The sequence below is a fragment of the Oncorhynchus masou genome, chromosome 18 (genome assembly GCF_036934945.1).
Source record: "Oncorhynchus masou masou isolate Uvic2021 chromosome 18, UVic_Omas_1.1, whole genome shotgun sequence".
Taxonomy (NCBI): Eukaryota; Metazoa; Chordata; class Actinopteri; order Salmoniformes; family Salmonidae; genus Oncorhynchus; species Oncorhynchus masou.
In genome coordinates, this window is record NC_088229.1 from 46,854,306 (window position 1) to 46,880,228 (window position 25,923).

General features: G+C 42.1%; 1 protein-coding gene and 1 non-coding gene across 3 annotated transcripts; one reads left to right on the forward strand and one right to left on the reverse strand.

The window, feature by feature from the left end:
• Positions 1-23,023, forward strand: snap29 (synaptosome associated protein 29). 2 transcript variants are annotated; one of them, XM_064923525.1, is made up of 7 exons: positions 1-113; positions 10,717-10,762; positions 11,383-11,613; positions 12,384-12,580; positions 12,922-13,007; positions 20,759-20,860; positions 21,086-23,023. In XM_064923525.1, the coding sequence occupies exons 2-7, from the start codon at positions 10,739-10,741 to the stop codon at positions 21,244-21,246; spliced, it is 801 nt and encodes a 266-aa protein (XP_064779597.1). In that variant the 5' UTR covers positions 1-113; positions 10,717-10,738; the 3' UTR covers positions 21,247-23,023. The 2 variants fall into 2 exon arrangements, with proteins under 2 accessions (XP_064779597.1, XP_064779598.1); XM_064923526.1 differs by lacking the exon at positions 10,717-10,762 and having other exon boundaries at positions 2-113.
• On the reverse strand, positions 6,138-6,211 carry trnaa-ugc (transfer RNA alanine (anticodon UGC)). Its single transcript has one exon. It is a non-coding gene; the product is annotated as a tRNA-Ala (tRNA).
• Positions 23,024-25,923: the final 2,900 nt, after the last annotated feature.

The following is a 25,923-nucleotide window of genomic DNA, read 5'->3' on the forward strand; positions in this document are numbered from 1 at the left end:
GCCGTTAAACTCCAAAGAAGAAGAAGACAACGGAAACCGAGTTTGTGCTGTTCATCAGCTGATACAACAACATTTCACTAGACCACGGTCAAAAGGTTGTGTAGATCGTAAAAGTAAGTGGTTTAAACTTGTTTTTATTTGGCTGTCGTTTATTGTTATAATGAGAATAGTGCTGTGCTTTTTTAGCTATGAATTGTTAGGTAAGTCATGGGCGTATGAAATACGCAATTTCTGTTAAACGTTTTTTAAACGGAAGCAAACTGAACGAAATGGGGAAGGACCTACCTGAATTTGTCCAATAGAACGTTGTTTTAGTTACAAACGTTGCGTTTCCACTATTTTGTCTGGCTAATCATTACACCCTTGTGTAACGTTAGTTATAAGCTACACTAGCTAACACGTTAGCCAGCGAACTAACGGTAATTATCTGTTTTAAACGTTGTCATCCTGAAGTGTAATTTACCAAACGGTAAATTACACTTAATCACCAATTCAGAACGAAAGCAAAAGATTCAGTCACACCAACTTGTTGGTAACTAACTCCAAACAACCACTTTTACCCATGGAAGAAACTATCGAAACTGCCATTGAAGCTATGACCCGTATTACTATTTTACATTAAATAACGTGTTCATCGTACTACTAACATTTTGTTTGGTATGGTCTTCGGGTCAACAGCACTAGTAGTAGGCTGGACAATAGAATGAGTCCAAATTCACCATAAGCTGGAAAACGGCTTAAGAATGTTGACTAAACTGGAACGCTAGCGCGAGCCCATGGCAATTTCATTGAACGTTCGCAGGGCCTGTTTTGACTAGTGTGACGCTTAAAATTCCATTTCGCCCAAATGGGACAAACGTATCCCTTTTTATTTTAACACTACAATCTATTCGTCGGACAACTCGTGTAAAAAAGAAAACATCCGCACGTCAATGGTGTCAACTATGCTTACTTCTGCGTAATAAGAAAGTAGGGGAAGGGGACTTCTGACTTTCTGGTCTAGTGATCGATGACAACCGAATTTACATAATTACAAAGATGAGATTCTCCTGATTTTAATAAAATCTAAATATACACATTGTGAGATATTTGGCGAAATGGACCAACATGCATATCCATAGGAAAACAATGGGTGGAGCTCAGCGTTCCAAAGGCTAAAAAGTATTTTGGGGCTAGCATTTGATGACAACCGAGCTCGCTGCCCAGACTTACATAATTAGAAAGAGGAGATTCTCACAATAAAAATGGAGTTCGACCTGAATAAAATCCAAATATACACATTGTGAGATATTTGGCAAAATAGACAGACATGTCTGTATTTCCCTGTAGTAAACAACGGGATGAACTCCGAGTTCCATGAGTCATTTTTTTCGTTTACATTTAACTACCAACAACGTGGGCAGGTCTCAGTGCCAACAATGGCAAAGCAGGCGGTGTAACTTAGAGCAATAAACTTGGAATAGAAAGTTCAGAAGGCCAGTTGGTGCCACTGTGCTCAATAGAACTAATAGGAGCTGGCAGGGTGAAAATGCCCTAAAATAGCCTTTTTTTCATGTTTACTTCAAAACGACGGCAAGCAGCTTGGAAATATGGTCATATTATGAAATGGGGCTCCACAGCGGATGCAATGGACTTGTTATCAGAAAAAAAGCATTGTTAAATGTCAGGACATGATGAACACAACATTTTTACTGCTTTTTTTGTTGTTGATAAAAATGTGTTCATTGCATTGGCTATGGAGCCCAGTTTCATAACATTACCGTGTGTCCCAGCTGTTTTCCATAGTTATGAAGTAATCATGGGAAAAAAACTGCATTATTTTATGGCATTTTTCACCCAACCAACTCCAACGGGGCTCTATGCTAACTTTTTTCCCCCAAGGAGTACATGTGCTCCTAAATGAAAAAAATGTAGGAGCACACAAAGAACTACTAAGGGACTGTGGAACAGCACATGCCACCAAAATCACACATTGACCCATGCCTACTAGACGCAAAGGATATCAGTTGTCCAGCTGCTTTTGTATGTTGGCCGTCCGGCACGCTTGGAGGTCAGCCAGTGGTCCACGGCAGGAGTGGGATCGAACTCCTTGACAGAGAAGACCCCTCCAGGCTGATCCTCATTAGGTCTTCATTGGTGGAGACCCAAGGCAGCTTCTTGTCGAATTCTTAATCCGGTTCTGCGCAGAGAAGCTTAGCTCACACTGGGTGGCTGAAATGGGCAGCACCAGTATGTTCCAGGGAAAAGATGATATCTTTCAATTTCATTAACTCATCAAAACCAACCATAGGATACCATACATGGATTCAAGACTGTTAGTCTTCCTTGTAATCGTGCCTGTAGGGGTCCTTTGTCATCATGGTCTCCCACAGACCACTGTAGGACTTGTCCTTGAAATTGTGGCTGACCAGGATTTTCAGTCCCTGCCACTTATCCTGGATTGCAGCTATGTTGCACCCCCATCTGCAGGATTGAACAAAGCAAGTGAGTTTGCAAATGTAACATTGTCTCATATGGCAATGCAGTGTCAAATAAATTCTTACATCTCTCTAGAGGTTCCTTGAAATGCCTCATCAGGTATGCCACACCATCATCGCCAAAGGTGAGAAGGCTGGCCTGGTCTTCTGGCCATGTGTCAGGGTTTAGCATGAGGAAAGACAGCTCTATAGTAGACTATTCATAGGAAGGTGGAGGTGGTGCAAAGGGAGAACAAACAAATGAAAGACATTTTGCTTGATGTACAGTGTCGCTCAAAGCGGAACAATCTAATATTTTCAGGGATACTGGAGAATGACAACAACAGCAGAGGCTGTGAGGACACAGTCCGAGACTTTGTCAACTCAACTAAAACTGCCCACTGATGTTGTGCATAATGTCACTTTCTCCAGAGTCCATAGAATAGGTAAGGCCTCTGGAAATAGGCCATGGGCTATTATTGCATAAGCCTATAAAGAGGAACAATTTACCAATGGCATGAGAGTGCTAAAGGGTCTGTTGTCTGACCATGAGATTGACTGGCTTCCCATCCTCCAACAAGCGTACGTAGACAATCTCGCATTTGGTGTTGGATATATCAGTGTCTCCGTCTATTAGAATGGCAAGATACTTCGCGGCTTTCAGCTTCGCTGACAGGCTCTCTCATTATGTCAGCAATTTGACAGATCATCTCCGCACATCTTACATCATTGTCGTATGTGGGATTAATGTCAACTCTGTTTTTGTGGTGGAGTCTGATAAGCGGACCAAATTTGACGAAAGATTCTTCTTTCGCAATGAAGTATGCAATGTTTATCTTTATTTTCAGCTGCCTCTTCTCCTCCTCAGACAGCAGCACTTGTCGCCTCAATGCTGCTGACACAACAGGTACAGATCTCTGCACCCTGGATATGCCGTCGCGAGATGTTATGTTTCGCTACGCTATCTCTTTTCAGATGCGGGTTTCCTGACGAGTTGCCTGCCTGTTTCTGCCCTCTACGATATTTGCAGAACATGACGTTGTTTTCAAACTCTAGCCATGGGAACATTTTGAGCCAATTCACATTGAATCTATATGTTCTCCCTCCACCAGCTACAGTGGACGTTGAAGTGACAGCGAGGGTCATGGTAGCTTCGCTAACGTTGTTCTCAGCATCCCTAACGTTAGCTGCCTCAGGTAAACCTTGTGAAGAGGCTTCATTAGTTGAACCTTGCGAATCTCCCTCTCCTGATTCCTCTCTCCTCGTCTCTTTTTCGCTTAAAATAAAATTGAATGGGCTTCATTTTTAGCAATTACGTTAACGTTTAGCCTATACGATACTATTTTCCGGTGTTCACCTTTCTCTCTCTGATTGGACTGCGTCACCACAAAGAACTCTACTGTGGTTGGCGTGTGCCGCTTGTGGAATGTGGGACTTGTAGTTTTTAAACAATTAGCAGCGGGGGAAAAATAGATTACGGTAGGTTGTAATCTTTAATCGCACACAGTGCTCGTAAATATTTTTTCCGGTTCGCACATATCTACTATTTTTAGGGGCAAATGCCAGTGAAATACTTGCACCATAGCACAAACTAGTCTTCAATCTTTCTATTCCCAGCTCATTGTTTTGCGCAATAATGCTACTTTCTTTAATGTTAGCAATGAGATCTACCTGCATAAATCTTATGGATTTACCTCAGGAAACTTGACATGAACCTTTCTAGGGCAAGCGTTCCGCTAGCGGAACCCCTCGACAACATTCCGCTGAAAAGGCAAAAGGTGTGCGAAATTCAAAAATATCTTTTAGAAATATGTAACTTTCACACAGTAACAAGTCCAATACAGCAAATGAAAGATAAACATCTTGTTAATCTACCCATCGTGTCCAATTTCAAAAATGATTTACAGCGAAAGCACAACATATGATTTATGTTAGGTCATAGCCTAGTCAAAAAAACACATCCATTTCTCCAGCCACTAACCTTTGATCTTCATCAGATGACACTCATAGGACATCATGTTACACTACATGTATGTTTTGTTCGATAATGTGCATATTTATATCCAAAAATCTCAGTTTACATTGGCGCGTTATGTTCAGTAATATTTTGCTTCCAAAACATCCGGTGATTTTTCAGAGAGCCACATCAATGTACAGAAATACTCATAATAAACATTGCTAAAAGAAACGCGTGTTATGCATTGAATTTTAGATTCACTTCTCCTTAATGCAACTGCTGTGTCAGGTTTTTTTTTTTTTTTTTACTTACGGAAAAAGCACACCATGCAATAATCTGAGTACAGTGGTCAGACACAAAAACAAGCCATACATATATCCGCGATGTTGTGAAGTCAACAGAAGTCAGAAATAGCATTATAAATATTCACTTACTTTTGATCTTCATCAAATTGCACTCCCAGGAATCCCAGTTCCACAACAAATGTTTGTTTTGTTCAATAAAGTCAGTTTATGTCCAAAAACCACCTTTTTGTTCGCACGTTTAGCCCAGGAATCCAAATTCATGAGGCGCGATCACTAGGTCCAGGTGAAAAGTCTGTAGAAACATGTCAAACGATGTATAGAATCAATTTTTAGGATGTTTTTAACAATAATCTTCAAAAATGTTCCAACCGGAGAATTCCTTTGTCTTAAGAAATGCGATGGAATGCAGGTCACACTCACATGTGCGCACGTGATCAGCTCATGCCACTCTGGTAGAGCTCTGACTCAATCCGCTCTCAATACCCCTTCCTCACAGTAGAAGCCTCAAACAAGGTTCTAAAGACTGTTGGCATCTAGTGGAAGCCTTAGGAAGTGCAGTATGATCCCAATAGACGCTGTATATTCGATAGGCAATGACTTGGAAAAACTACAAACCTCAGATTTCCCACTTCCCGGTTGGATTTTTTTTCTCAGATTTTTGCCTGCCATATGAGTTCTGTTATTCTCAGACATCATTCAAACAGTTTTGTTTTTTTAGAAACCTCAGAGTGTTTTCTATCCAAACCTACTAATAATATGCATATCCTAGCATCTGGGCCTGAGTAGCAGGCAGTTTACTCTAGGCACGCTTTTCATTCGGACTTGAAAATACTGCCCCCTACCCCAAAGAAGTTAACCAACCGTGCTATTTTTATTTTCGCATTGTTTGTAACTTGTTTTGTACAATGTTGCTGCTACCATCTCTTATAACAGAAAAGAGCTTCTGGACATCAGAACAGTGATTACTTACCTTGAATTAGACCGACTATTTCTTTAATGGGTCGGACAAGAGGGATTTACTCCAGACACCCGAATAGGCCCTCATCCCTGTCATTTGCAGGAAAAAATTGTCCTGTGTGGCTCAGTCGGTAGAGCATGGCGCTTGCAACGCCAAGCGTCGTGGGTTCGATTCCCGCTGGGGCCACCCATATGTAAAAGTAGTGGCCCCAGCCGACTTGTAAGTCGCTTTGGACAAAAGCGTCTGCTAAATGGGATTTATTATTATTATATTAAAAAAGAGTCGAAGAGGTAGGAAGGAGATCGGGGTGCCTTGTGAGGATGAAGCTACGAGTGGCTAATCTGGTTTTGCCACCCGTACTGTTAGCCAACGTAATAATAATAATAATATATCCCATTTAGCAGACGCTTTTGTCCAAAGCGACTTACAAGTCAGCTGGGGCCACTACTTTTACATATGGGTGGTCCCAGCGGGAATCGAACCCACGACGCTTGGCGTTGCAAGCACCATGCTCTACCGACTGAGCCACAGGACCAATCGCTGGAAAAAAAATGGGTCGAACTAAAAGCACGTATATCCTACCGACGGGATATTAAAAACTGTAATATCTTATGTTTCACCAAGTCATGGCTGAATGACGACAACATACAGTTGGCGGGTTATACACTTTATCGGCAGGATAGAACAGCAGCCTCTGGTAAGACAAGGGGTGGAGGTCTATGTGCACCAGCTGTTTACAAATATACGACATCTAAGGAAGTCTCAAGGTTTTGCTAGGAAGAGGTAGTGTCTCAAGCTGTAGACCACACTGTCTACCTAGAGTTTTCATCTGGATTTTCCATAGCTGTCTACATACCACCACAGACCGATGCTGGCACTAAGAACGCACTCAACGAGCTGTATACCTCCATAAGCAAACAGAAAAATGCTCATCCAGAGGCAGGGCTCCGAGTGGCTGGGGACTTTAATGCAGGGAAACTTAAATCAGTTTTACCTAATTACTAAGATCCAATCGTATTACACCGGCTCTGACGCTCGTCGGATATGGCAGGGCTTGCAAACTATTACAGATTACAAAGGGAAGCACAACCGAGATCTGTCCAGTGACACAAGCTTACCAGACGAGCTAAACTACGCTCGCTTCGAAGCAAGTAACACTGAAATATGCATGAGAGCATCAGCTGTTCCGGAAGACTGTGTGATCACGTCTCCCTGTCCGAGTCTGTAATACCAACATGTTTCAAGCGAACACACTAGTCCTTGTGCACAAGATCACCAAGGTAACCTGACCTGTAGCACTAATTTCTGTAGCCATGAAGGGCTTTGAAAGGCTGGTCATGGCTCATATCAACACCATTATCCTTAGACTCACTCCAATTCGCATACCGCTCCAACAGTTCCACAGATGATGCAATCTCTATTGCACCCCACAATGCCCTTTCACACCTGGACAAAAGGAACACCTATGTGAGAATGCTATTTATTGACTACAGCTCAGAGTTCAACACCATAGCTTAGTGATGCGCTTTGAGGTAACTAAGGACCTGGGACTAAACACTTCCCTCCGCAACTGGATCCTGGACTTCCTGACGGGCCTCCCCCAGGTGGTAAGGGTAGGTAACAACAAATCCGCCACACTGATCCTCAACATGGGGTCCCCTCAGGGGTGCGTGCTCAGCCCACTCCTGTACTCACTGTTCACTCATGACTGCACGGCCAGGCACAACTCCAACACCATCATTAAGTAAGCCGATGACACAACAGTGGTAGGCCTGGTCGTCGACAACTATGAGACGGCCCGTAGGGAGGAGATCCGAGACCTGACCATGTGGTGCAAGGACAACAACCTCTCCCTCAATGTGATCAAGACAAAGGACATGATTGTGGACTACAGGAAGAAGTGGACCGAGCATGTCCCCATTCTAATTGACGGGGCTGTAAGTGGAGCAGTTTAAGAGCTTCAAGCTCCTTGGTGTCTACATCACCAACAAACTAAAATGGTCCAAGCACATCAAGACAGTCGTGAACAGGGTACGACAAAACCTATTCCCCGTCAGGAGACTGAAAATATTTGGCATGGGTCCTCAGATCCTCAAAAGGTTCTACAGCTGCACCATCGAGAGCATCCAGACTCGTTGCATCACTGCCTGGTATGGCAATTGCTCGGCCTCCGACTGCAAGGCACTACAGAGGGTAGTGCACACTGCCCAGTACATCACCGGGGCTAAGCTTCCTGCCATCTAGGACCTCTATACCAGGCGGTGTTGGAGGAAGGCCCTAAAAATAGTCACTCCAGGCACCCTAGTCATAGACTGTTCTCTCTGCCCGCAAGCCATAAGACTCCTGAACATTTAATCAAATGGCTACCCAGACCATTTGCATTGCCCCCCCCCCTTCTACGCTGCTCATACTGTTATTTAGAGCGCATTCGCCAAAAGCCTCAAAATAATGTAAATACTACGTGAGTCTTCCATTTGGGAACTTTTATTAGATCCCCATTTGGAAGTTCCTTTTGGGAACTTCACAATCCTATTGATCAGACAAGCATGAAAACGTAGGCTCTCTCCCTCAGTTCCCTGTGCACATCAACACGATCAATAACTAATGCTAGCCAGTGCAAGATGAGCTAAAATCTAATGAAGGAACATTAGATTAACCCTCAAACTTTTTCAGCTAGCTGGCAGTCAAAATTGCACTGATAAACGATGAGAGATAGTAGCCTGCTCGTCCTTCTGCAGCTTGCCTGTCAATGCATGCTTGTCCCAACCCACGTTTTGACAACTGAATGGGAACTTGACTGTCTGTCTGCAGATTTGATCAATGCCAAATACATTTTATTGACAACTAAGGGATGCCTTATTTACATAATTATTCAGACCCTTTGCTTTGAGAATTGACATTGAGCTCAGGTGCATCCTGTTTCCATTGATTATCCTGGAGATGTTTCTACAACTTGCTTGGAGTCCACCTGTGGCAAATTCAATTGATTGTACATGATTTGGAAAGGATAGCGGACCCCAGCCAGTGAACAGTGCAGCCAGTGACAGTGCAGGGAGCCAATTTCAAAACAACAAATCTCATAATTAAAATTCCTCAAGCATACAAGTATTTTACACAATTTTAAATTCTCGTTAATCCAGCCACAGTGTCTGAATTCAAAAAGGATTTACAGCGAAACAACCACAAACAATTATGTTAGGTCACCACCAAGCCACAGAAAAACAGCCGTTTTTCCGGCCAAAGAGGGGGAGTCACAAAAGCAGAAATAGAGAGAGAATTAATCACTAACTTTTGATCTTCATCAGATGACACTCATAGGACTTGTATGTTTTGTTCGGTAAGGTTTGTGTTTATATAAAACATGTCTGAGTTTACATTGGCACGTTACCTTCACTAGTTCTAAAACATACGGTGATTGTGCAGAGAGCCACATTAAATTACAGAAATACTCATAATAAACATTGATAAAGATACGACTATTATACATGGAACTTTAGATAAACTTCTCATTAATGCAACCACTGTGTCAGATTTCAAAAACTTTACAGAGAAAGCAAACCATGCAATAATCTGAGTACAGCCTTTTAGACAACAAAGCAGCCAAAAAGAGATCCGCCATATTAGGTAGTCAACATTACTCAGAAATAGCATTTTAAATATTCACTTACCTTCGATCTTCATCAGAATGCACTTCCAGGATTCCAAGTTCCACCATAAATGTTTTTGTTTGATAATGTCCATCAGTTGTGTCCAAATATCTTCTTTTGTTAGGGCATTTGGTAAACAAATCCAAAAGCGCGTTCAGGTCGCGCCGAACATCGGACGAAAAGTTCAAAAAAGTTCTGTTACAGCCCATAGAAACATGCCAAACTAAGTATGTAATCAATCTTAATGAAGTTTTATGTTAAAAACATCCTAAATGTTCCAACCGGACAATTCCTTTGTCTGTACAAATGAAGTGGAATGTAGCTACCTTTTTACTTGAGCGCGCCAGACCGAGGCTGTGGCACTCTGCCAGAAAGGGCTCTTATGAGTATCTTCAAAACAGTTTGTAAATACTATTGACATCTAGTGGAAGCCTTGGGAAGTGAAACATAACTAATATCCCACTGTATATTCAATGGGGGCTGAGTTGAAAAACTGCAAACCTCAGATTTCCCACTTCTTGGTTGTTGTTTTTGCTTGCCATATGAGTTCTGTTATACTCGCATATCATTCAAACAGTTTTAGAAACTTCAGTGTTTTCTATCAGAATGTACTAATTATATGCATATTCTAGCCTTTACGGCTGAGTAGCAGGCAGCATAATTTGGGCACGTTTTTCATCCAAGCTACCCAATACTGCCCCCTACTCCAAAGAATTTTCCTGACTGATGTCTTGAGATTTTGCTTCAATATATCCACATAATTTTCCCTCCTCATGATGCCATCTATTTTGTGAAGTGCACCAGTCCCTCCTCTAGCAAAGCACCCCCACAACATGATGCTGCCACCCCCGTGCTTCACGGTTGGGATGGTATCCTTTGGCTTGCAAGCGTCCCCTTTTTCCTCCAAACATAACAATGGTCATTATGGCCAAACAGTTCTATTTCAATTTTATCAGACCAGAGGACATTTCTCTAAAAAGTACGATATTTGTGCCCATGTATTTGTCCCCAAACCGTAGTCTGGCTTTTTATGGCAGTTTTGGAGCATTGGCTTCTTCCTTGCTGAGCAGCCTTTCGGGTTATGTCGATTTATAGGACTCGTTTTACTGTGGATATATATAGATACTTTTGTACCTGTTTCCTCCAGCATCTTCACAAGGTCCTTTGCTGTTGTTCTGGGATTTATTTGCACTTTTTGCACCACATTACGTTTATCTCTAGAAGACAGAACGCGTCTCCTTCCTGAGCGGTATGACAACTGCGTGATCCCATGGTGTTTATATTTGCGTACTATTGTTTGTACAGATGAACGTGGTACCTTCAAGCATTTGGAAACTTCTCCCCCCTTTTTCTTTTCTTTTCTTGACTGATTTGATTTTCCCATGATGTCAAGCAAAGAGGCACAGAGTTTGAAGATGGGCCTTGAAATACATCCACAGGTACACCTCCAATTGACTTAAATGATGTCAATTAGCCTATCAGAAGCTTCTAAAGCCATGATGGCATTTTCTGGAATTTTCCAAGCTGTTTATAGGCAGTCAACTTCTGACCCACTAGAATTGTGATGCAGTGAAATAATCTGTCTGTATATAATAGTTGGAAAAATTAGTTGTCATGTACAAAGTAGATTTCCTAACTGACTTGCCAAAACAGTCCTTCCAAAATGTTGCGGAGGATGAGAACATCAGTCATGGACACTTCATTTTTCCACTGTTCATTATTCATATTCCCATAATATTCAGTTATACATTCAAGAATATTTTCATTTTACTCTGTTTTTAAATTACAACACAACATGCATTCAGACAGCTGGACGTGTTGAGGTAATGACAAAAATAATTAATTCCTATGTTGAAATTACTCTTTGTGCAAGGTAGAGAACACGATCTTCATTATGATATTTTGTTACATTAACGAAATGTTTTTTTTTTTTTTGAGAATGACCCAGTAAACATAACATGAACGAACACAATTTTCATGGCAGGCATGCCGTATAAGCCCCCCCTGTGCCTGCTATGTCTGCTCTCCACTGTCATAACTCTGCTGTTCTGTTGAAAAGATGGCGTACCCCAGAACCCACAACCCATTTGCAGATGATGATGAGGAGGAGCAGCGCTGGTCAAGTGGGGGATTTGACGACCCCCAAGAGAGGGGGATGAGTGAGGCAGAGCGCAAGCAGAGATGCCTCCAACAGGAAGTGATGCGTACGGCCAAGTCTGCGGTGGTCAGCAGCCACCGCTCCCTGGGGCTCATCTATGAGTCGGAGAAGATCGGCGCTGAGACTGCAGAGGTAAGCCTATTCATTCAGAAAGTATTCAGTCCCCTGACTTTTTCCACATTTTGTTACGTTAGTCTTATTCTATTTCAAGCGACACACAATACCCGTTTTTAATGAAGAAGTAAAAACAGGTTTTTAGAAATGTTTGCAAAATGTTTTTATAACTGAAATATCACATTTACATAAGTATTCAGACCCTTTACTCAGCACTTTGCAGCTGAAAAACATTCCCACATCATGATGCTGCAACCACAATGATTCACCGTAGGGATGGTGCCAGGTTTCCTCCACGTGAAGCTCAGCTGCAGGCCAAAGAGTTTAATATTGGTTTCATCAGACCAGAAAATCTTGTTTCTCATGGTCAGACTCCTTTAGGTGCTCTTTGGCCAACTCCAAGTGGGCTATTGTGTGCCTTTTACTGAGGAGTGGCTTCCATCTGGCCACTACCTTAAAGGCCTGATTTTGGTGGAGTTCTGCAGAGATGGTTGTCCTCCTTGAAGGTTCTCCCACCTCCATAGAGGAACTCTGGAGCTCTGTCAGTGACCATTTGTGTTCTTGGTCACGTCCCTGACTAGGCCCTTCTCCCCCTATTGCCCAGTTTGGACGGGTGGCCAGCTCTAGGATGCTGATCTGTACCTCGGGGAAAAGTCACCCTGGAGCATCTGTATTATCAATGTCCAGCATTGTTAGATGCATTTCTCCATGTTTTCTGGCCCACTGTAAAAAGTAATACAGCCGAGTGAATTTGATAACACTGATTTCCTCTCTGTGTCCATCCGTAGGAGCTGATGCGTCAGGGGGAGGCTCTGAAGAGGACCGAGAGGATGGTGGACAACATGGGCCAAGACCTGAAAACCAGCCAGAAACACATCAACAGCATTAAAAGTGTGTGGGGAGGCCTTGTCACTTACTTTAAGGCCAAGCCTGAGACCACCAAGTCCCTGCCAGAAGAGCCTGTTGTCTACCAAGCCAGCAGCAAGTAATGCCCAGTCCCTCCCTGCTTATTCCTATCTCTTTACTCTGGCATGTGCTGTTGCTATATACAATGCTAGTGAACAACTTTTCATGGGATATCCCAAACATTCCACCATCAGTAGCCCCTTGTTGACTGAGTATTTAGGCTATCCGCGGTGATACAATCATAGTTTCTGCCATGTTGCCCATACAAGAGGTGTAAGATAGTGTAAGAATAAGCCCTCTACCACCGTCAGTCTTGACCTTTTCTGTGTTCAAGTCTGATTAAACTGTGAAGTGTGTAATGTATTTGGTCAAAGATCATCCTACCTTGAGTCTGACTGTGTGTGTGTGTGTGTGTGTTAGATTGCAGAATGCCATGTCTCACAGTAAGGAGCATGAAGGCAAGTACCAGGCCAGTCACCCCAACCTGAGGAAGTTGGACAGTGGAGGTAAGGCCACAAACCTCAGCCACAAAATATCTCCTTGTTCCCTTCCTTGTTCCCTTGTCCCCTTTTGTTGGTCAACTTGGTACAACACAGCTATGAGGAGTTTGTGTGCTAGAGCCCTCTACTGAAGAATATTATAATTACGCTTGACAAGGCCAGTGAACACCATGCCTCACCGGGAGCTCTGCCTTCCACAGGTGATAAACCTGAGGCACAGATTCGTTCCTTAAATTCTCCCGCTCTTCACCTCAAGCTGAGCAGAACAATTTGCAAATTTTAAGAAACATTTTGTGTTCCAATGTTATTTATCAGGGTTTACGCCAACTTAACTGTCTTATGTAAGGAGGGCGTGCTCATTCTTCTGGACATTGTTAAAGTTTGGTAACTAGATTTGTGAAGTTCCCTACAATTTGTTAGTTATTCTTTGGCCTGTTTAGCCTTGCTAACTGGTTGTTAATAATATGACGAGCACAAACGAGTCGACTAAGGCTGTTAAGCCGGGTTTGAGTTCACGATCTTGCCCAATGTCTTTGTCTCGGCTGGGTACATGCTCAGGCTGCCCTGGATCGAACCAGCCCGTGGATATTCACTATGTATCTTTTTTGTCACATGCGCAGAGCATACAGATAAGAGGCATTGAGTGAAAAATCTGCCCGACACCTCTGTTATAAGCCCAATCAATACGCAAGAATTATAAATATAATTGTTTTTTGGCCAAGATTCAAATTTTTATTTCTCATTGGTAACTGAATGCAGGCTTAAACACATCACACACCACTTTGCAATGAGCTGGAGGCAGTATGCATTTTGAGAAAAAAAAAATATATATATACAAAAGTATGTAGACACCCCTTCAAATTAGTGCATTCGGCTATTTCAGCCACACCTGTTGCTGACAGGTGTATAAAATCGAACACACCGCCATAGGACAAACATTTGGCAGTAGAATGGCTTTCTGACGAGCCCAGTGACTTTCAGTGTGGCACCGTCATAGGATGCTACCTTTCCAACAAGTCAGTTTGTAAGATTTCTGCCCTGCTAGAGCTGCCCCGGTCAACTGTAAGTGATGTTATTGTGAAGTGTAAACGTCTAGGAGTAACAACGGCTCAGCTGGGACACTGGCCTTCTAGGCAAAGTTGCAAAGAGAAATTCATCTCAGACTGATCAATAAAAAAAGATTAAGATGGGCAAAAGAACAGAAGACACTGGACATCGTTGACATTGAGACTGGTGTTTTGTGGGTACTATTTAATGAAAATGCCAGTTGAGGACTTGTGAGGTGTTTGTTTCTCAAACTAGACACACACACTCTTGCTCATTTGTGCACCGGGCCTCCCACTCTTTCTATTCTGGTTAGAGACAGTTTGCGCTGTTCTGTGAAGGGAGTAGCACACAGCGTTGTATGAGATATTCAGTTTCTTGGCAATTTCTTGCATGCAATAGCCTTCATTTCTCAGAACAAGAATAAACTGACGAGTTTCAGAAGAAAGTCCTTTGTTTCTGGCTGTTTTTAGCCTGTAATTGATCCCACAAATGCTGATGCTAGATACTCAACTAATCTAAAGAAGGACAGTTTTATTGCTTCTTTAATCAGGACAACAGTTTTCAGCTGTGTTAACATAATTGCAAAAGGATTTTCAAATGATCAATTAGCTAATCCAAGTTTAGCATTTTAAAAGGCTAATACAACATGCCATTGGAACACAGGAGTTATGGTTGCTGATAATGGGCCTCTATACGCCTATGTATAGAGGCCCATAACAATGTCTACACTGTATTTCGGATCAATTTGATATTTTAATGGGCAAAAAATGTTTTTCTTTCAAAAACAAGAATTTCGAAGTGAACCCAAACTTTTTTTTGTGTGTGCGCCAGTTAGTAGATTTTGCTGTTTTGGTACTGCTCATATGTAGATTGGTTGGGAATGACAAAAAAATACAACGTTTACTTAGAGTTAACTCTGCAAATGGCTGGGTAATTTAAGTCATAGTCAATTGATCAATAATATAATACTCTTAGCAAAGGTGTTTGTAAATTTAAAGATAATCTGTCAACTATGAGAATAGAAATATTTTATGAAACAGCACAGTGGAAAAATATATGGCAGCTAGAAATCAACACCTGATGGTCTTCAGAGATTGGAGGGGTTGAGGTTTGCTGAAGGCTGGGACTAAAAATAAACAAGGTAGTTTACATTAGTTACAGTGCCTTGCGAAAGTATTCGGCCCCCTTGAACTTTGCAACCTTTTGCCACATTTCAGGCTTCAAACATAAAGATATAAACTGTATTTTTTTGTGAAGAATCAACAACAAGTGGGACACAATCATGAAGTGGAACGACATTTATTGGATATTTCAAACTTTTTTTAACATATCAAAAACTTAAATTGTGCTTGCAAAATTTATTCAGCCCCTTTGATTAAGTTAATACTTTGTAGCGCCACCTTTTGCTGCGATTACAGCTGTAAGTCGCTTGGGTTATGTCTCTCTCAGTTTTGCACATCGAGAGACTGAATTTTTTTCCCATTCCTCCTTGCAAAACAGCTCGAGCTCAGTGAGGTTGGATGGAGAGCATTTGAACAGCAGTTTTCAGTTCTTTCCACAGATTCTCGATTGGATTCAGGTCTGGACTTTGACTTGGCCATTCTAACACCTGGATATGTTTATTTTTGAACCATTCCATTGTAGATTTTGCTTTATGTTTTGGATCATTGTCTTGTTGGAAGACAAATCTCCGTCCCAGTTTCAGGTCTTTTGCAGACTCCATCAGGTTTTCTTGCAGAATGGTCCTGTATTTGGCTCCATCCATCTTCCCATCAATTTTAACCATCTTCCCTGTCCCTGCTGAAGAAAAGCAGGCCCAAACCATGATGCTGCCACCACCATGTTTGACAGTGGGTATGCTGTGTTCAGGGTGATGATCTGTGTTGCTTTTACGCCAAACATAACGTTTTGCATTGTTGCCAAAAAGTTCAATTTGGTTTCATCTGACCAGAGTACCTTCTTCCACATGTTTGGTGTGTCTCCCAGGTGGCTTGTGGCAAACTTTAAACGACACTTTTTATGGATATCATTAAGAAATGGCTTTCTTCTTGCCACTCTTCCATAAAGGCCAGATTTGTGCAATATACGACTGATTGTTGTCCTATGGACAGAGTCTCCCACCTCAGCTGTAGATCTCTGCAGTTCATCCAGAGTGATCATGGGCCTCTTGGCTGCATCTCTGATCAGTCTTCTCCTTGTATGAGCTGAAAGTTTAGAGGGAAGGCCAGGTCTTGGTAGATTTGCAGTGGTCTGATACTCCTTCCATTTCAATATTATCGCTTGCACAGTGCTCCTTGGGATGTTTAAAGCTTGGGAAATCTTTTTGTATCCAAATCCGGCTTTAAACTTTTTCACAACAGTATCTCCGACCTTCCTTGTTCTTCATGATGCTCTCTGCGCTTTAAAAACGGACCTCTGAGACTATCACAGTGCAGGTGCATTTATACGGAGACTTGATTACACACAGGTGGATTGTATTTATCATCATTGGTCATTTAGGTCAACATTAGATCATTCAGAGATCCTCACTGAACTTCTGGAGAGAGTTTGCTGCACTGAAAGTAAAGGGGCTGAATAATTTTGCACGCCCAATTTTTCAGTTTTTGATTTGTTAAAGTTTGAAATATCCAATAAATGTCGTTCCACTTCATGATTGTGTCCCACTTGTTGTTGATTCTTCACAAAAAAATACAGTTTTATATCTTTGTTTGAAGCCTGAAATGTGGCAAAAGGTCGCAAAGTTCAAGGGGGCCGAATACTTTCGCAAGGCAGTGTATGTCTGAAATGTATGTATAAGCTGAAAGTAAAAACCTAAGTATTGTTGTCCATAGTTTACTCAATTTAGGGGGGTGGGGGTAATAAAAATGTAATATATTTAATTGGTTTACTCCAATTAGGGGTAATAGGGTTAGGGAAAATACTAAAGGCAGAAAAAATATATATAAAAGTCCCCTTTTCAGGACCCTGTCTTTCAAATATAATTTGTAAAAATCCAAATAACTTCACAGATAGCTCTGTAGCTCTAACTCCAAAAAGTTCTGGGACCACTAAAGTCCATGGAGAACAAGAGCACCCAGCTGCTCACTGCACTGAGGCTAGGCAACACGGTCACCACCGATAAATCCATGATAATCGAAAACTTCAACAAGCATTTCTCAACGGCTGGCCATGCCTTCCTCCTGGCTACTCCAACCTTGGCCAACAGCCCCCCCCCCCCCCGCAGCTACTCACCCAAGCCTCCCCAGCTTTTCCTTTACCCAAATCCAGATAGCAGATGTTCTGAAAGAGCTGCAAAACCTGGACCCATACAAATCTGCTGGGCTTGACAATCTGGACCCTCTATTTCTGAAACTATCCGCCGCCATTGTCGCAACCCCTATTACCAGCCTGTTCAACCTCTCTTTCGTATCGTCTGAGATCCCCAGGGATTGGAAAGCTGCCGTGGTCATCCCCCTCTTCAAAGGGGGTGACACCCTGGACCCAAACTGTTACAGACCTATATCCATCCTGCCCTGCCTATCTAAGGTCTTCGAAAGCCTAGTCAACAAACAGATCACTGACCATCTCGAATCCCACCGTACCTTCTCCGCTGTGCAATCTGGTTTCCGAGCCGGTCATGGGTGCACCTCAGCCACGCTCCAGGTACTAAAAGATATCATAACCGCCATTGATAAAAGCCAGTACTGTGCAGCCGTCTTCATCGTACTGGCCAAAGCTTTCAACTCTGTCAATCATCATATTCTTATCGGCAGACTCAGTAGCCTTGATTTTTCTAATGACTGCCTTGCCTGGTTCACCAACTACTTTGCAGACAGAATTCAGCGCGTCAAATCCGAGGGCATGTTGTCCGGTCCTCTGGCAGACTCCATGGGGGTGCCACAGGGTTCAATTCTCGGGCCGACTCTTTTCTCTGTATATATCAATGATGTCGCTCTTTCTGCGGGCGATTCCCTGATCCACCCCCAGACGACACCATTCCGTACACTTCCGGCCCTTCCTTGGACACTGTGCTATCTGACCTCTAAACGAGCTTCAGTGCCATACAACACTCCTTCCATGGCCTCCAACTGCTCTTAAACGCTAGTAAAACCAAATGCATACTTTTCAACCGTTCGCTGCCTGCACCTGCACGCCCGACTAGCATCACCACCCTGGATGGTTCCGTCCTAGAATACGTGGACATCTAGAAGTACCTTGGTGTCTGGCTAGACTGTAAACTCTCCTTCCAGACTCATATCAAACATCTCCAATTCAAAATCAAATCTAGAATCTGCTTTCTATTTCGCAACAAAGCCTCCTTCACTCACGCCGCCAAACTTACCCTAGTAAAACTGACTATCCTACCGATCCTCGACTTCGGCGATGTCATCTACAAAATAGCTTCCAATACTCTACTCAGCAAACTGGATGCAGTTTATCACAGTGCCATCCGTTTTGTTACTAAAGCACCTTTTACCACCCACCACTGCGACCTGTATGCCCTAGTCGGCTGGCCCTCGCTACATATTCATCGCCAGAGCCACTGGCTCCAGGTCATCTACAAGCCCATGCTTGGTAAAGCTCCGCCTTATCTCAGTTCACTGGTCACGATGTCAACACCCACCCGGAGCACGCACTCCAGCAGGTGTATCTCACTGATCATCTCTAAAGCCAACACCTCATTTGGCCGCCTTCCAGTTCTCTGCTGCCTGTGACTGGAACGAATAGCAAAAATCCCTGAGGTTGGAGACTTTTATTTCCCTCACCAACTTTAAACATCTGCTATCTGAGCAGCTAACCGATCGCTGCAGCTGTACATAGTCCATCGGTAAATAGCCCACCCAATCTACCTACCTCATCCCCATACTGTTTTTATTTTATTTACTTTTCTGCTCTTTTGCACACCAGTATCTCTACCTGCACATGACCATCTGTACATTTATCACTCCAGTGTTAAGCTGCTAAATTGTAGTTATTCACCTACCTCATGCCTTTTGCACACAATGTATATAGACTCTTTTTTTTTCTACTGTTATTGACTTGTTTATTGTTAACTCCATTTACTCCATGTGTTACCTGTTCACACCGCTATGCTTTCTTGGCCAGGTCGCAGTTGTAAATGAGAACTTGTTCTCAACTGGCCTACCTGGTTAAATGAAACAGATCTTCATTGCAAAGGGTTTAAACATTGTTTCCCATGCTTGTTCAATAAACCATAAACAATTAAGGAACATGTACCTGTGGAACAGTCGTTAATTGCCTAAGCTGTTAGTGTCTTAAAGTCAAAGGTATGAAAATGTAGGACACTCTAAAGAGGCTTTTCTACTGATTCTGAAAAACACCGAACGAAAAATGCCCAGGGTCCCTGCTCATCTGCGTGAATGTGCCTTAGGCATGCTGCAAGGAGGCATAAGGGCTGGAGATGCCGAAGACAGCGCTACAGGAAGACAGAACGGACAGCTGATCGTCCTCGCAGTGGCAGACGAAGTGTAACACCTGCACAGGATCGGTACATCTGAACATCACACCTGCGGGACAGGTACCGGATGGCAAAAACCACTCCCCGAGTTACATCAGGAACACACAATCCCACCATCAGTGCTCAGACTGTCCGCAATAGGCTGAGAGAGGCTAGACTGAGGGCTTGTAGGCCTGTTGTCTGGTGAGGATCTGCCTTTACATCACCGGCAACAACGTCCCCTATGGGCACAAGCCCACTGTCGCTGGACCAGACAGGACTGGCAAAGTGCTCTTCACTGACGAGTCGTGGTTTTATCTCACCAGGGTGATGGTCGGATTTCATACACGCTGTCTGCTATCTGCCCGTTGCAGTTGAAACAGTTTAATCTGTGAAGAGCACACTTCTCCAGCTTGCCAGTGGCCACCGTAGGTGAGCATTTGCCCACTGAAGTCGGTTACGACGTTCAACTGCAGTCAGGTCAAGACCCTGGTGAGGACAACGAGTGTGCAGATGAGCTTCCCTGAGACGGTTTGACAGTTTGTGCTGAAATCAGCTTTCCAGGTGGCTGGTATCAGACGACCCCGCAGGTCAAGAAGCCGGATGTGGAGGTCCTGGGCTTGCGTGGTTACCGGTTATGAGGCCAGTTGATCTTACTGCCAAATTCCCTAAAGCAACGAAGGTGGCTTATGGTAGAGAGATAAACATTAAATGCTCTGGTGGACATTCCTTCAGTCAGCTTGCATTCCTTCAATTGCACGCTCCCTTCAAAACTTGAGACCATCTGTGTTGTGACAACTGCACATTTTAGTGCCCTTTAGTGTCCTGTGTAATGATCATGCTTCTTGATATGCCACACCTGTCAGGTGGATGTCAGGTGGATGGATTATCTTGGTAAAGGAGAAATCCTCACTAACAGGGATGTAAACAAATTTGTGCATTGATTTGGAGAGAAATAAGCTTTTTGTGCATATAGAAAATGTCTAGGATCTTTAATTTCAGCTCATGAAACATGGGACCAACACTTTGTTGGTCCTTTTTTAAATATTTTTGTTCAGTGTATTTCCTGATATGTGACCTCACATACTTTGACTGAGACAGGCCCATCTGTGATTTGTTGATCACTATTATGCAAATGACAGCATTTTTTTAAGTCTTTATTTTCCTCATATAGTAATGGGTCATATTTCATAGAAATCTGGAACACTTGGCAGCTACTTTAAGCAAAAGGATAATTTTCTGTCAATGACATCTCCTCCTGTGTGTGGTGTAGGTTTTGATGCATTTGCATCAGATGACAGCTCATCTGGTCAAAATGGCTACCCTGCAAACAGACAGCTTAGAGCCGCCCACCAGACCCTAGACAACAACTTAGGTAAGAGCCTTCCAGGACCTATTGGGAAATAACAATTACATTTGTCTTCATTTTATTCATAACTTTTAATGGCTATCAACAACAAAAGAATCCAACTCCTTATCAGCAGTAACATCTGTTTATGTATATCTGTTTTTGTGTGAAGCCAAAGGCAAATTTCCGTGTTTTGTGGAGAATTAAAAAAAATATATTTTAATTAACCCCTGTTTTCTTGAACTGCTCCAGATGAGATGTCCCTGGGCCTGGGAAGGTTAAAGGACCTAGGACTGGGCCTCCAATCTGAAATTGAGAATCAGGACACTTCTCTGGACAATCTGCTGGGTAAAGTGGACAAGCTGGACCTCAAGATCAACAACACCAACCAGCAGATTAAAAACCTCAAATAATAAATCCCAAACATTCTGACTCATGCATTTTGTTTTACCATAAACATTAAGGTCAACATGTTATTCTGCTTTCTCAACATACTTTGACTTTTGTTTTTGTACACGATCAGAGACACCGGTCAACTCAACTCCCCCTTACCTGGGTTTCGCTACAAAGCAGCTCTCTGTGCACCAAGATATCTTATTCCTCTCTGATAGAGTACCAATGTTATTGATACTCTAATGAATGATGTTCAGTTCCTCAAACAGCTCCATATAAATGCATAGACCACCCTGTTCTTGACGATTTATGATTTGTTATCTTGTGATTTTTTATTTTTTTTTTTTTTTTTTTAGAAAGGAAGGATCTGTGAGTAGGACCTGTGTAGTGGGTTTAAAGGGTAGTTGAGATAAGTGTTAATGGTATGTTATTGTTGCCCTCAGTTTGCATCGTGGTAAGTTGCATTTGAATTTAGTTTGGTAAGTAAATTCATTCAATTTCAACTCAAAGCGAGGGATCCTCTTTGAAAACAAAGTGCCACTTGCATTCATGAATTGAATTTGAAAGGGTCTACTGAATTGAAATGCTATTGACCCCAACCTTGATCGCTGTGTCCAGAAGCCAGAAAAATAAATTTGAGTGGTGCTTGTTTGAAACTGGAATGTCATACTCTGGTATGTATGCTCTCCGCTGCCTGTTGATTAGATAATTCATATCCTATTTGTAACTTTTGAGAAGACACCCACAGAACTCAAATGAATGATTCATTACATTTCTTTAGACTCACCCACACTCTTGTACATAAACATCCCCCCCCCAGCCCTTGCTGGACCTGTGCTTGGTTCATGTAGAAATAGACAAAGAACCTCACCTGTTCCCCTGGAAGATTCAAGTGCCATCCACTCTTGTCTTACACCAGGTCTTACGCTCAAATTCAATTTGACGCACATTATAGAGTGCTGTCAACAATGCACCTTTTTTAAAGGCAATGTTACGGCATTTTGCGGAAGTTGCATTCATGGTAAATGCTTAAATATGTCACACGTGCTCCAACGTGTTTCGGATTAAATATCAGCCTTTTATATCAGCCTTTTTCGGGGATCTGAAAGAATGTAACCTGATGTGGTAGCCTAGTGGTTAAGAGCGTTGGGCCAATAACTCGAAAGGACGCTGGTTCGAATCCCAGAGCGGACAAGGTAAAACATCTGTCGACGTACCCTTCAGCAAGGCACTTAACCCTAATTGTTCCTGTAAATTGCTCCGCATAAGGTCTGCTAAATGACTAAAAATGTAAATGTTCAACCTTCATGTTGCTTTAACTTATCCTGTGACTTCAAATGTTTGTAAATGAAGAGATGAGGAAAGGAAGCCACTCTACACTATTGAAATGCAACCCCAGTGTCTCACAACACAAGTGGCTTCTTGTATGTGTAGCCACTTCTGTTTCTCATATTGTTTTTGCAAGCTACCGCTCCAAACCTTGCTACTTTTCTGAAGGGATGTCAATGTGTGGAAATATGCGGAATGGAAATTGCATTGTTAATTCTTCCTTAATTTGCTTTTTCATCCTTTTGCTTTTGTTGTGATAAATCACCTTGTGTATAATTTATTTTGTGTTTGAGGAGAATATTTAACAGATAATGTGACTGCTCTTTGTCTGATAAATGCCTTCCAAACGTGTGTGTGTGTGTGTGTGTGTGTGTGTGTGTGTGTGTGCACAGAAGTATATGAAACATTACATTTTTATGTCAATGCACACATGCTAAGAATATGGTTTAAATACAGACTTTAAATTGAGAGACATGTATTCTGTTGTCTTCCTAGAGATGTAGACGAATATCCCATACTCTTAACTTTTTGTCTAACTTGTTTGCGAAATGTTGATGCGGTTACTTAAACTGCTGTAACTTTTTTGATCTGAATATAATTTTTTTGTCCAAACTCCAGATTTGAGTAGCAGAGAAGTAGAAGAAGCTGGTAAGCCTTTTTTTGTGGTTGTAAAGTGGAATTATTAGCTGATTTGTGTCAAGTTGCATGATTTCACTCTCAGAAAATGACAGTTCGAAGTGATGTCACAATGGGGAGCCTTAGAATCCTGAGAAATCCCATGTTAGCGGATTTGGGCAAAAAAAAAATGGACTAATAGTTTAACAGATATCATAAAGTTGTATACAAGCAACTCGATCGAGACAGTTCCGCACATTTTTGAAGTTGGAATGGCATTTCAAGCTTAAACGGTGTAGGAGTAGCGTGCGGAGGAAGAAGAATAACAACTAGATAACTTTACAAGTAAAGTTGTGGGGCTAGCAAAAGCTCTTTAAACGTTTGTTTGTGATAGTGAAAGATGTGTAAAAATATCATTTTTAACTCCCATCAAGTCAGTAGATTTGGTCAGTAGTTAGATGTGTATTCAGAAGTTGTGTAATTTTGTGTTTGAGTTGTGTAATGTGGTTCAGTAATGTTGTGGTTCAGTAGTTGTTTGGTCGGAAGTTGTGTGGTTATGTAATTGTGCAATTACATGGTGTTTGTGGATACTGATGATGTGGTGGTAAGTAGTTAAATGTGTGATCAGAAGTTATGTAATTGTGGGAGAATGTCAGTTGGAAGTGATGTCACAATGGGAAGCTTTAGAATCTTTAGAAGCCACTCCTCTCTCCTTTTAATTTTAGCCTGCAGTGTCAGCGAATATCTTAGCAATGGTTCCAGTTTGGAATCTCAGTATTGACCTAGAGCTATTGTCAGAAGACAGCGGGCGAGGGGTTACTTAATCGCTCTCCCTTGAATGGTAATCACAAATTAGTTTTTTTCTTCTCCGCAGTTGACAAGCAGAGAAGTAGAGAACTCTTTTGGTTTAGTGGTCAAAATGATAGTTTGGAAAGTAATGATTCTGCTAACTTCTGACATGATTTAAAAGACAGGCAATGGGTTACGAAAATGGCTCTAGTTACAGATTGGTAGTCTTGATTTGAAATCAGACTTCGTATTTGAAAAGCAGAGTGGGGGAAGATTTCTTACCTTAGTCTCTAAATTATTGCGTTAGTGGTCAAAATGGCAGCTATTTGGGAAAAGTTGAAAACACGTGGTAATGCAGTTACAAAAACAGCTGTACCGTAAGTTCCATAGTGAAATATTTAGATTCTGCAGACAGATATGAATAGCAGAGAAGTAGATGTATCTTTTTGTCTAACTTGTTGCGGTAGTGGTTAAACTGGATGTTTGCCAAAATGTTACAGAAAATGATGATGCGGTTACTTAAACTGCTGTAACTTTTGATCCAAATATAATTTTTAGTCAACGGCAGATTTGAGTAGCAGAGAAGTACACATAGCTGGTATGGCTAAGTGGTTGCAAAGTGGAATTATTCGCTGGTTTCCACCAAAAGCTTCATGATGTCAGTTTGAAAATAACAGTTTGAATTAATGTCACAATGGGGAGTCTTACAATTTTGAGAAATCCCATGCTAACGGATGGAATGTAACAAGATGACAAAGTGAGTAACGATCGTGTTGCTTGTATACAACTTTTTACGAGACCATTCCTGAGTTTCTGCTGGAACGGCGTTTCAAACTTAAACACTGTAGGAGGAGTAGCGTGCGGAATAAACAGAAGAAGTACAATGAATATCTAAGCTTAGATGGTAACTTATAAAGTTGTGGGGCTTGCTTAAGCTCTTTAAACTTTTTTTATTGTGGTAATGTCAGTTAAAGTTTTATGCAATTAAAGCACCTAAATATAGTCCAAAAATGATTTGGCCTGATTACTTTGACAGACTACTATACCAACCTCATTACTTTGGACAGTGCGTCAATTGTACTGAAGAAAAATAAACCTAACATGTATTGGTGCTAGTATTGGTGCCATGTTTCATGCGCTGAAATAAAAGTTCCCATTTTCCATATGCACAAAAAGCTTATCCCTCATTTTTTGCACAAATGTGTATACATCCGTGTTAGTGAGTATTTCTCCTTTCCCAAGATAATCCATCCACCTGACAGGTGTAGCATATAAACAAAGCTGATTTTAACAGCATGATAATTACACAGGTGCACCTTGTGATGGGGACAATAAAAAGCCACTCTAAAATGTGTTTTGTCACATAACACAATGCCAAAGATGTCTCAAGTTGAGGCAACTGGCAAGCTGACTGCAGGAATGTCCACCAGAGCTTTTGTCAGAGATTTTAATGTATCTATCATAAGCTGCCTCAAACACATTTTTTGAGAATTTGGAATTATGTCCAACCGGCCTCATAATCATAGAGCACGTGTATGGTGTCGTGTGGGCAAGCGGTTTGCTGATGTCGACGTTCTGAACATAGTGCCCCATGGTGGGGTTATGGTCCCGACGACAAACACATTTGCATTTTATCAATGGCAATTTGAAAGCACAGCGATACCGTGATGAGATCCTGAGGACCATTGTCGTGCCATTTATCTGCCGCCATAACCTCATGTTTTAGCATGATAATGCACAGCCCCGTGTCACAAGGATCTGTACACAATTTTGGGGAGCTGATAATGTCCCAGTTCACCATGGCCTGCATACCCACCAGACATGTCACCAATTGAGCATGTTTGGGATGCTCTGGATAGGCGTGACAACGTGTTCCAGTTCCCGACAATATCCATCAACTTTGCACAGCCATTGAAGAGGAGTGAGAACATTCCACAGGCCACAACCTGATAAACTCTATGTGA